A 13,037-nucleotide genomic window follows, 5' to 3' on the forward strand; every position below is an offset into this window, starting at 1 on the left:
AACCACTCTTGTCGCCATCTGGTAGGATATTATTTACACTATGCACACCATCTGGGAGCATGGGACCTCGCGTTCTAGAGGGACCACCGAAAGGCAGGAGCAATTCTGCAAGACATGGCCTACCGGCATTTTTTACATCCTCACCACGAGAGGTATTCGTTGGATAGCCACCTTGGTTGCCCTTGTTCCGAAGATTCCCTAGGCAGTGAGCTCGGTTCTCTAGACACAGACATGTCTCTTTTTTACAACTAAGTTATGTCTTGCTTCTCTCATGATCTGCACCTTTTGGTTCTACTAATTTGTATGGTTGGTTTTTTTTTTTAACATTAATAGAAGTTCCTTTTCTCTACTTTAAAAAATATATATCAATCTTCCTTCACAATCTCGGTCCCACTGATGACGCGGCAACTACTGCTACTAACCTTGCTCCTATGCCACTTGCTCTCACTCTCACTATTGCATTTCTTCCTCCTCCGCCACCTCCTCCTCTTGTTGACCTTGCTCCTACCTCTACTTCTTCTCTTTCACCTCTTTGGTCCTCATTCAAAGACAAGAAGAAGATACATAATAGAGAGGTGTTCAAGAAGAGATGTGCTTGGACGCGATTGTTGGCACACTTTAGAAGTAGTAAGAGCTTGAGGGGTAATTGGAACATAGCTTACTAACTGAAGTATCTTTCCTCAAGCAAGGATCAAAAGGAGTAAATGATAGCGAGTTGGAAGAGCTTATGACAAAAGTCAATTAGAGCGAAAATAAGGACTACAAGGATAAGGTGAAGAAGATATGGCAAAGAGGGAAAGAAGGAGGATAAGTTGGACAGACATAAGAAACCAAAGAAGTTGTGGAGGAGGCCAATGATAGATATAATAGAAACAAACCTAATCTACCATCTCCCAGGGTTTGGGGAGAGGGAGTAAGAACTCAAACCCATGCATGTAGGATTGCCAAGCTATCCTGGGCCATAGGGTGAAGCTACCTACACATTCAATACCAAGTGAAAGAAGAAAACTCAACTATTGACTTTAATTTTAAAATATGGAGGCCAAAAAATACAATGCATACTCCCCCAAGGCTTTTCCACAACCCATCATACATGGGATAATCCCTGCTACGTGGTATTTTCCTCCGCTAAAAGCCTCTCCTCTATTATTCAAAAAGATCTATGAACACTATACCCCTTTGCACCACCATATCAAAGGTCTTCAAATTAAAAACATACTCAACTCTCGAACAAACCTAGGAGGAGGAAGCATGGAAGCACAAGCAAGAACCTGGCTAAGATCTTGTAAACTCTATTCAACAGAGTGCGTAATGTTAGCTCTTTGGGAATGAGCACTTAAAGGAAAATAATGTTGCATTCCTAACTAACCGTAATTTTCTTGTACCTAAATTATGAGAATGATGCGTATTAGCTAGGGTAGTTAACTCTTGAGGCTAAAGAACGATGTAAGAGACATCTAAGGGTAGCAATGTTACTAGGGAACACCTTTCAAATCAATTAGAAGGCCGGAAGAACCCTAAGGAATGTGCGCCTTGTAGAACAGCTAAGGAACACTAGGGCAATGCCTATCCATAGACCAATATGTACATGCATGTCACGATTGGGGCTTTCTACAATTTGATGTTTTGCAAGTACACTTTGTTCATATGCAAGCTGTAGTTTGACACCTACATGTTTGCCATCAAGACGTCCTCCAATTCGTCAACACATTGGTTGTAGCGATTTGTTTATCGTCAACTCATGCTCAAGCATTTTCAATAGTCGCCCACTGTTCAAGTGTGATCACATGTGGTCATAGATGAACCATTGGAGACAAGCAAGGGCTGCTATTCCTCATCAACGGTGAGCACATTGCAGAGCTATCATATTAGTTCATTGTCACGTCACCCAGGGCTGCAAGGAGAGCCCCTTCTGTTGCTCTTCGTCGTCACCTCACCTGTGGGAGCTTCTTTGCCAGACAATGGCTACAAGCCAACACTATAGTACCTTCCCGTTGTCTTTTTGTTCATTGTTACATCCATCCAAAAGCTACAACGAGAGCACTTTCTACAGCTACTAACATTGACTACAGGCTTACCCTAGAGGCTACTACCTACCTACACTATAGTACCCACACATTATGCTCCCAGCTGTTTCTCTTGTATGTAACAAGCTATGCAGACAGCAGCTAGGAGAGATTAGTCACGAGATTGCAACTTTGTAGCTTATGCTACCAATGCAAGAGTCAAAATTTTATTGCATTTTGCTAGAGCCTAGTAGCTGCACAGCATCAAGACACCATTTCTAATAAACAAGTAAAATGCTCCCTTACCTATATTGAGTAATCATTGATCATCCCTAGATTATGCTTGCTGCTCTTTCTTTTCTCAAGGCTGTTTGGATAACTAGGAGGCTGACAATGGCAGGCGCCCCTCCCATTTGCCCAGGGTATCCTAGCCTTCACAAGAATTTTGTTGCTCTCCAACTTATTCGAGATCATCCCTCAAATATGTCCCCCTACTCAACTTTAAATCAAAATCCGTATGAATTAGTTCCCTCGTCTCACTCGAAGCCAAAAATTAATCCAAGTTTAATGGTATCATATGGAAAATTAACACCCTTCCTAAGTTAGTTCTCAAGAATTAATCCTCTCCCCTCTCATCCCTCTCTGATTCTCATCAACTCTCTCTCTCTCTCTCTTCTCGTCCCGCTCCTCGCCTCTCTACTCCTCTCTGCTCTCTGGCCTCTCTCCTCCTCCTCTCGACCTGGCAATGCCTCCCCTCCCTTCATCTTGCCTGCTCTCCTCATCTCTTGGTCGCAGCGCTCCTACCTCTTGCCGACTGGCTTCTCTTACCATCGTGCGTGCCTCCCCCTTGTGTCTCATTGCCACTCGATGGCATGCGAACCTTGCTACACTGAAGGAGGGAGCAAAGGCACAAGCATGGGGAGAGAAGGAGCAAAGGCAAAGGGATGGCAAAGGAAGGAGCGGATGGCGGCAGAGGCAGATGCAAGCATGGCGAAGAAAGGAGCTTAGGTTGGGTTAGGGTTAGCACTAGGGTTAGGTTTAGTCTTGGTTAGGTTAGGTTTGATAGCGTTAGCATTGCAAGTTAGGTCAAGTAGGGTTAGTTATTTAATTTTTAGTGTAAATACCTTAAGATATGTACAAACAATGTGATTACATGTCTCTCTTATACTTTCCCTAATCGCTCCTTCGCTTCTTTCAATTCATTAATTTGAGTATTCGTCCCCCTCAATCGCATTAAGCTAAGGTATTCCTCCTTAATTCCCATTAAGCTTCACTCTGCGCTCGCGCCTCCCTCCACGCTTTCCTTCTCTCTCCCCCTCCGCTCTCGCCTCCCGTTGCCTCGCCTCTCTCACTCCTAAGTCCTCACGCTTGCCTCTCACTCCTCTCTGCCACTTCTTGCTTATCTCTCACTCCTCTCTACCTCTACCCTCCGCATTCCTTCTCTCACCTTCTCTGCTCCCTCCCCCTCTCTGCATCCTCCCTTGCCTCACTCCTCCCCCTTGCCTCTCACTCCTCATTCCTTGCTTCCGTCGCTCAGAAGCTGCCTCTCCCGTTGCCCCTCTCTCCTCAACTCTTAGTCTCCCTCCCCCTTTCTCAACTCTCCCTCCCCCTCATATATATCGCTCAGAGCGGCTCAAACGAAAGTTCTAGAATTTTGGAGATCGCGAACTTTCTTAAATCAATGAATTCGTGCTTCGCAGCCTTAGGTTAATCCTGCCATCCCGCTCCCCTTCCTCAACAATTAATTAATTAATAGGTAGCTTTCCCCAACTGGGGGGCCCTACTGAATTTGTGGATTGATGTGGTTTTTTAGGATGTGAATTTTGTATGCATTTTTTTGAAATGTTTGCTTTGAAATCATCTTGATTGGAATTATGTAGGAAAAGTTACAGATTTTTGAATGAAATGGAGCCATTATGCAATGCCTCAAGCAGCATCGTAGCCACATATCCAATGAGAGGCTCCACATCCCAACTTCCAAATTGACTTAGTTATCCGTCTCATATCTTGTACATCTTGTCAAACCTCTAACCATCCACAAAGTGGTTTTTTGGGCCTAAGCTTAGTTTGTACTTGGTATCCAATGCAGCCTTTTTGCAAAATGACCATATTGCACTTACGATCCAGGACAAGGCTTGTCCATCAGCATTGGCACTGCCCATAATCAAAGTCTCTAGTGTCGAAGCTAGCCAACTGGTTTTCAAGCCTTCAATTACTATTATCAATAATGTGTAAAGAAAACACTTACCAGAATTTTATTAAGATGTAGATTAGTGACAGAGCCAAAAATACAAAGTAACAAACCACCTGGTGCGGCTTTCTCGGAGGGATCACATTGACTTTTTCCCCTTCTCGTCATCAACAATTTTTTACTGATTTATAAGTTTGTTAAGATTATGTTTTAATGTCACTTATGTACTTGTACAAATATTGCATTTGATGGATCATTCACGGAGATGTATGTGTCCGATTCAAAGACTTAATTAAAGGGAGATGTATGTGTCCAATTCAAAGACTTAGGCCATACATCCAATTCAAAGACTTAGGCAGTAAACGTTTAAAGAACACTTAATCCAGGATCATTCATGTACCTTCAGATATGGTATGTTAAACTGCATCGAACACAATCCCTCCACCTTAATATTATTGCTTGATTCTCTGAGAGCATAAATTTTATGTCTATTTATTTTCATCTTTCAGAATCAGAAAGGTTCATACCCATTTTGTTTGCTTCCTCTAAGCACCTATTCCTCTTTTTTTAAACTGCAGTCTGGACCTCAAGCTTTAAGATTAAAGGTTCATAGAAGGTAACACTATGGCCTTCTCACTTCTGCACTAAATAAAGATCCTATTAGGTTCTGCCCACAAAAAGCTTGATCAGGTCAATCATACTGACAGTTACTGCCCCAATCTCTGAGAGCATTACTTTTATATCTATTTATTTTCTCCTTTCAAAACTGGAAAGGTTTCTGCTCAGTTTGTTTGCTGTTCTTCTGAGCACCTATTTTCTTTGTTTTTTGGTTGCAGTCTGAACCTCAAGATTTAAGATAAAAAGGTTCATGGAAGGCAAAGATTCCAAGTTTGATCAGGTCAGTCAGAACAGAAGACGATATTTAGAAACTTACTTCAAGTATTTTCTGTCATCATACCCACCAATAGCATACAATGCTCCATCCAATTCCGCTGCTGCAACACAAAAACGCTTACAGGAGAAAAAGTATCTGTCAGTAGAGCCACATATGATTCACTTACCTATATTATCACAACAAATAAATAGCTGATCCAATACATGTGAAAGCAACTACAAACGCCATTATCGTATTACCCACACACCAAAAGGACAACCACCTAAACAAAACTAGCAGCAAAGCATACAAAACATTGACCAACAGAAACACCAACGAAGCAAGGGGCTATGTTTTCTGCATCCGATACAGATGTGACGGCCTGCATTTCTTTGGAAGACAATGGTCTCTAGACAGTGTTGGACGAGTCACCTCCCCATCTATAAGCCCTCAAATGAGGAGAGTTGTGGGGGAGGGGGACCTAGGGCAGGATTTGCCCAAAGAAGAGAGAGAGAGAGAGAGAGAGAAGGGGGGCTGCCACATGGGAAGCACCTCACAGGAGAAGAAGGCTACAACAGATGGCGCCAGGAACAAGGCATGGAACTGGCCTGGAAGGAGGCAGATCTGGAGCAGCAGGAAAGAGGAGAATCCTGGGATGAGCTGATATAAGGGCAGGTTAAGGGCCTGCAGGAGGGCCTGGCAGCAGCATCCAATGGGCCAGGTACTGATGGACAAATTAATGTAATGGGGTGTACCAAGGGGTACAAGGTTTGTGTGAGGTTGTGTGTCACCACATGGTGGGTAGTGTGACCAGGTTAGGTGGTAGAAGATTCTATTAGGTGTGATTGAGAGATTCATGGGCTTGATTGAGAGATTAGTGGAGTAATTTGTGGATCTGGAGGTGCTCTCCCTTGGGCACATGCATTGTATCAGTTGCCCTTATAAGGGCTCCTCTACTCTTGAATAAAAGTCCTTTTCACTTCATTGCTGATTCATTTCATGCCTTCCTTGCTGTTCCATTATGTGGTATCAGAGCCACTTCACCTTCCTTGAGCCCTCTTTCAGTGCCATGTCATCATCTTCCCAAATGAAGGCTTTCTTCCCTCTCTTCCCACAGAATTTTCTTAGGCTTGTTCTCCTCATTCTCTGAGCCATTGACGACGCCCTCTGAGCTCAAGCATCTACATGACTGGGCGAACCTCTGGTTAGGAGGAATTTCAAAATGGTCGCATCTTCTGGCCGTGCTGACAAGATGTTCGCTCGACGAAGTTTCTGCGAGTTCTCCCTCAGCACTCCAAATCTTTCTAATTGCTCTTAGCTGGAGTTGGCCGACCCTATGAGGAGTCTACTGTTGAGGTCTAAGCACCAATGCTCCAGTAGTTGAGGAGAAAACACGAGAAACCCAGTCAAAAAAGACACAGCTCTCTCAGACGACCTAATGCAAACTACCCAATCTGGAAAGGAAAGATCCAAAGTCATTTAGTGGCTCGGAAGCTATGGAAGCTGACAACGGGAGTGGAGGCGAAGCCCGAGGACATGGTGGACAAGCAAGGGAAGATACTCATGGCAGTAGACAGAAAGGAGCTCGAAGCTTGGGAAGACAGAGTTGCCCATGCCCTGGCATTAATCATTGGGACTACGGTGGACTCTGTGCTTCCACATTTCCAGATGGCCGAGACATCAGTAGAGGCGTGGGTCACTCTGAAGGATCTATATGAGATGGACAACACCTCTGGATTTGCTTCTTTAGCATCAACTCCACAATCTTGATATGGAAGAAGGAGATACAATACATAGCCACTTGACGAAGGTCAAGGTGGTGAGGGATCAACTAGCGGCAATTGGTCAGAAGATAGACTCATGCCATTTGACCTTGATGAAACTGAGGAGGCTACCTCGGAGTTTCAAGAGCTTTGTTACGATCGTGATAGTAGGACAGAGGACCAAACCTTGATGTTTGAGGAGTTGGATCCATTATTGCTACAGGAGGAAGCTCGGGAGAAACTCTACAACGACGAGAAAGACGAGAAGGATTACGCTCGCAAAGATAAGGGCAAGCCGAACAGTGGCAAGTCCAAGAAAGACGACTCTGATGACGAAAACACTTCCAAGAGGAAGCAGAAGAAGAAGTGCTTCTACTGTGATACACCAGGACATTTTGCAAAGGACTCCAGAAAGAAAAAGGCAGATCGGAAAAACAAAAGGAAGGAGTCCAACTCAAATTCAAAGGGAGAGGCCAGAGCAAATGTGGTAATTGAAGAGTTGTTTCTGGTGACATCACTGAGTGTTAACAAGGTCAGATATGTTGACCAAGAAATCACAGTGAGGATGTCTGACATAGAGATGTGGGTCGACGACAAAAGTCAAATGCCTTTGTGAAGGTGAAGGACAGCACGGAGCGCTTGGTACCTTCCAGGTGTGTGGCTGTTAACACTAACACGAGGGTGGATTCCATGGTTAGATGGATGTTGTACTCCTAAAGGGGATAGTACAAGATTACACAAGCTTTTGGTGGGTGCCTCGATGAGGTGCATAGTTTCCTTTCAGAGCAAGCACACAGGTAGTACAACGGTCTGGTATGTACCTGATATTCTGCATTTGAGCCTTTATAGCATGTTGTGGAGAGACTCTGCTCTTCAAATCTCGGACGCAGATTGCTAGAAGGTGATAGACAAAGAGTACTGAAGCCAAAAGAGTACCTACTTGAGAACTCAGCGAGACTTCATGGTCCAGGTTAACTGGAAATATTCATTGGTTGCAGACCTTGCCAAAGGAAGGACGGGTTGATACAGACCCTCATAGCATGGTGCCTGGAAGACTCCAAGTTGTTCACTCATTATGGGGGGACAACTCGAAGATCATGACAACTGGATTGCTTGAGTTCGAAGGCAAGAACGTGACAGAAGATGGTGGTGCCAGGAGGTGCTACCAAAGATGGACCAGTGTACCAGGATGGTGTGCGGAAGCGGAACCAGACCTAGTGGAGTAGGAGTCACTGGATGAAAAGCCAAGAAAAGATTTCGACATCGAAAAGTTCCAAAGGACTACGACCAGGGAGTTACTGGAGCATCGTCATCAATGTGTTGGCATTGGGCCTGTATGTGTTGGTGAGAGGGGGTGTTGGAATGGTCACCTCCCCATCTATAAGCCCCCATATGAGGAGAGCATGGGGGGGATGAACCTAGGCAAAAAAGATAAGGGAGGGGACTGCCACATGGGCAGCACATGAGCTGTCATGTGGACAGCACAGCAGCCTGTCAAAGGTGCTTCAAAGGCTGTCTATACGGGCTCGAACAGGCCCCGAATAGAGGCACACAGGTGGCACTGATATCAGCAAGGGTACGGAACAGGGTACAAGGACAGGTGGCACAACTCTACAGAGCAGGGTACGATGCTGTACGGGGCTGCATGAGGCCTGTTGGAGCAGCAAAGGAGGCTGCCATGAGGCAGGGACCTGCCTTTATATAGGCTGGGCCCTTGCCTTGATTGGAGTGCCAAGGCCCTAGAAGAGTGGGCCCAAGAAGCCCCGGTTTGTCAGCCCTAATAGGGCTAGACCAGACACAGACTGGTCGGCCAGGTTGGGGCAGGCTGGTCAGTTTTCGCCAGCCCCCCTTGGGGCCTATAAAAGGAGAGGCATTTGGCCTCATAACACATCACTTAGAGCAGCAGTTGGGGAGCAGACAGCAGCAGCAGCAAGCCCACCCTTGGTCCTACACACAAGAGGAGAAGGAGGCTGACATAGGGCTGCAGACTGAGCTCAAGGTGCTGCCCACCTAGGCTGGCTTCTGGACAGCAAGGTGGAAGGCATCTAGACAAAGAGTCTACATTTGCTCGAGGTGGAGCACGCGGGCTCAGAGATCTAGAAGTGCTTGACATCTAGTAGGAGAACCTTTTGTTATTGTATTCTATCCTATTTTGTGCACCGACGGAAATATAAAGAGTTGCTTCTTGTTAGAAAATGGGAGGGAATGAATCACTCAATCCTCCACCCAAGATCTCTCCAACTCTCACACACTCAACTCACATAGATGATCACAGATGCAACAAACACACACTCAGAAATATAGATGGAGAAAGAGAGAGTATATTCATCCACCGGATGGTGGGCAGAAAATGGCTCCAAGGGAGCAATACAAAACTCAGCAGGGTGCTGGAAAACAATGATGAACTCTCTCTCAGAAACTGCTCCAGATCTCAGTGTAGAACGCAGCCTTGGAGAGGGACTTTCAGTTTCGCACTGGATGCTAGAGTGAATGGAGAAGTGGGCCTTTTATAGGCACTGCCCAGGCCCCTTCAGATGACCGACCAGCAGGGTCGGTACCCTGTCTGGTGGCCGACCACATGGGCCCCATTAAACCGTCCAGGGTTGGCCCTGGTCAGTGGCCCTGGTTGGGCCTACTTGGCCTGCCACAGGCCCCTATATAAGGGTGCCCTGTGCAGTTAGTCTGCGCTGCTGCAGGAGCCTCCACGTGAGGCCTAAAGCCCCTATATACCTGCTGTTGCAGACAGCGACCAGTCCGTGTGCTGGTCGCCTATTTCTGCCATGCTGTCCTCCCTCTGTTTCTAGCCTGAGTCTCTCTCCCAGCCCTCCTACCTCTCACTGCCCCTTGTACCCTCAAATCGGGGGCTCACACGTGGGCACAGTGAGAATCTAACACCCCCCCTCAATGTCACAACTGTGGGCCAATCCCCATACGCCTGATGAGGTGCTCCATCTGTTCTCGAGGGAGTGCCTTCGTGAAGAGGTCGGACAAGTTGTCGGCGGTCGAGCAGTACATGAGCTCGATCACGTCGTCGATGATGAGCTCTCAAACAAAGTGGTAATGAACTTCAATGTGCTTGGTCCGCGCATGCTACACTGGATTCTTGGCAATGGCTATGCAACTCTGATTGTCACACATCAGCACTGTTGCGCTCTCCTGACACACGTCCATGTCCTCCAGAATCCACCTCAACCACAGTGCCTCACAGTGCAAAGTTCATAGATGGGGTCTTCTGGAGACGTTGGGACCAACGCAATCCGGAACAGATACTCTCAGGTATTTCGGTGACCCGAGAGTCTTCCAATGTTCTTAGGTACCATTGGGGCAACCTCTTATGCTTCTCAGTGGGAGGAGGAACTGGAACTACTTCTGGAACATCCTGCTCTTCCTCAGTACCTTGTGGAACATCAGCTTCCGATTTCGCCACCTCTTGGATGGTCAACCTGGGGTGGGGTGGGGTGGGTTCGGGGGTTGAACAATCTCCTCCTCCTCATCTGAGGCTCCTCCTGGGGTTCAGGTTCCTTTTCCTCGAAGACGACATCCCGACTGATAAGGATCTGCTTCTTTATTGGGTCGAAGAGTCGATAGGCCTTGGATTCTTCGCTATACCCAACAAAGATACATTTTCTGCTCCGGGAATCAAGCTTGGTCCTGTCTTCCTTGTGCACATGCACCCATGCGTTAGAACCAAAAATGCGAAGATGAGTGATAGAGGGCTTCTTACCATAAAATGCCTCATATGGAGTCTTGTCCTTGACGGCCTTCATCTTGGTCCTTTCGAGAATGTGTACGGCTGTATTGATAGCTTCACTCCAATAGGCTCTAGAAAGGTTCCTCCCTCGGAGCATAGCAAGCCCTGTCTCCGTGGTGGTTCTATGCTTCCTCTCGGCTACCCCATTTTGCTGAGAAGTATGTGCTCTGGTGAGTTGTCGCTTGATCCCATGCTTGCGACAAAATGTGTGGAACTCATTTGAGGTGAATTCTCCCCCCCTGTCTATACGGAACATCTTGACATCCTCCCCTGTCTCCTTTTCAACTCTGGCCTTCCAATCCTTGAACTTCTCGAAAGCCTATGACTTTTTAGCCAAAAAATACACCCAGGTCATTCGACTGAAATCATCAACAAAGAGAAGTGAGTACCTGGATCCTACCCACGATGCTGTAGACATTGGGCCACAAACGTTGGTTTCTTGGCCCGAAACGAGGCCTCTTGTGGGAACTTGTCCCTGTGCTACTTGCCTTCTAGACAAGCCCTACAGACACCATCATTGCCTGTAATAGGTGGAAGTCCATCCACCATCTTCGATTTTGACATTTCAACCAAGATTCCATAGCTGACATGACCAAAGCGCTCATGCCAAAGTTCGGACTTTCCGTTGTCTTCATGAACCAACATTGCACTGAGCCAGTACAGTCCGTTTTCTTCAACTCCTTGGGCCACCATCTATCCATTTGCTTTGAATGTCACGGTGACCTTATCGTCTTCAAAGAGAACTGACATGTTGTTCTTGCCCATCTGACTTACAGACAATAAGTTCTTGCAAAGGTTGGGTACATAAAGTACTCCAGAGATATCCTTCTCCTCACCCGCGGTCGTAATGAAAGGAATGCTACCAATGCCCTTCACAGGACACGTCCGGCTATCCCTGACAGAAACTTTGGATTCCGAGTGTGTACTTTCCATGGTTTTGAACCAAGTCTTTCTGTTAGACATGTGCTTTGAAGCTCCGCTGTGAACATACCAACCCTCTTTTTCTTCACTGACTGCATATGCTGAACAATGTTCACTGATTAAAAATAACTGTCCTGTCATCACATTGGCAAAATCATTCTTAGGCTCTTCTTTGATCCTGGCTTCTCTCTTCCGCTTCTGATCTGCCTTCTTCTTTCGGCATTCTTTGGCGGAGTGGCCAAGCTTTTCACAGTAGAAGCACTTCATTTTCTTCTTTCGGTCAGCGTCCTTTGACTTCTTAAACTCCTTTGACTTGCCTTTTCCAGGCTTGTCTTTGGCCACTAATGCCTTCTCGTCGGTTTGCGTAAAGAGTTTCTCTCGAGCCTCCTCCTAAAGTAGGAGTGGGCCAAGCTCCTCAAAGGTGATTGGCTTAGTCCGTTGACCCGCAATGACCGTAGTCACAAAACTTTTGAAACTCTGTGGCAACTTGTGGTGTGTGAGCAACGCCAATTGACTCGAGTCCCACAATATCACCCTCGTTCATATCAAGATTATAAAGTTGATGCTGAAGAGTAATGATATGGGCTGTATTGTCGGTTTCATACAAGTCCCTCAGTATGGCCCACGCATCTGAAGACGTCTCTGCCAACTAGATATGAGGGATCACAGCGTCTGTTATTGTGCCGATTAGCATTGCTAAGGCTTGAGCATCCCTCTCCTTCCATGCACTGAGTTCATCCGCATCTGCTTCAAATAGAACATCACCTCTTTTGTCCACAATGTCCTCCGGCTTCACCTCGGTCCCAATCACTATCTTCCACAGCCTCCATGCCACCAGATGGCTTCGGATCTTGACTTTCCAGATTGGATAGTTCGTCCCATCGAGCTTTCCAGCTTCACCAAAGTTGGGAATGAATGAAGAAGGAAGATGACTGGAGGAGGAGGAAAGACGAGCAGTGGATGTAGAGGCTTCTGAACGCTGATTCATCTCAGCGAATAGCAAACTGAAAAAACTGAAGCAAAAAAGATGTATTGACCTCCCGTGCTAGCCTGAGCTGAAAACAGAATCGCCTTTCTGCCAAGGGATTCCTTCCTTCAGAGAGTGCTTTGATGAAGAAGAGTTGAGAGCCTATGGCTCTGATACCATGTTAGAAAATAGGAGGGAATGAATCACTCAATCCTCCACCCAAGATCTCTCCAACTCTCACACACTCAACTCAAATAGATGATCACAGATGCAACAAACACACACTCAGAAATATAGACAGAGAGAGAGAGAGTATATTCATCCACCGGATGGTGGGCAGAAAATGGCTCCAAGGGAGCAATACAAAACTCAGCAGGGTGCTGGAAAACAATGATGAGCTCTCTCTCTGGAGAGGGGCTTTCAGTTTCGTAGTGGATGCTAGAGTGAATGGAGAAGTGGACCTTTTATAGGCACTGCCCAGGCCCCTTCAGATGACCGACCAGCAGGGTCGGTACCCTGTCTGGTGGCCGACCACATGGGCCCCATTAAACCGCCCAGGGTTGG

At 46.4% G+C, this 13,037-nt stretch overlaps 1 protein-coding gene across 2 annotated transcripts in view; it reads right to left on the minus strand.

Moving 5' to 3' along the window:
* Window positions 1-13,037, minus strand: part of LOC147898228 (uncharacterized) — a 65,863-nt gene that overhangs the window by 33,089 nt on the left and 19,737 nt on the right. For both annotated transcript variants that reach the window (XM_087379013.1, XM_087379012.1), the window contains exon 7: window positions 5,132-5,208. In XM_087379013.1, coding sequence (XP_087235139.1) covers window positions 5,132-5,208 — 77 coding nt within the window. The remainder of the gene's footprint in view (window positions 1-5,131; window positions 5,209-13,037) is intronic.

This window comes from Dipteris shenzhenensis, chromosome 9 (assembly GCF_047967505.1).
Source record: "Dipteris shenzhenensis isolate YYH24624 ecotype China chromosome 9, Dip_SZ_1.0, whole genome shotgun sequence".
NCBI classification, from domain to species: domain Eukaryota; kingdom Viridiplantae; phylum Streptophyta; class Polypodiopsida; order Gleicheniales; family Dipteridaceae; genus Dipteris; species Dipteris shenzhenensis.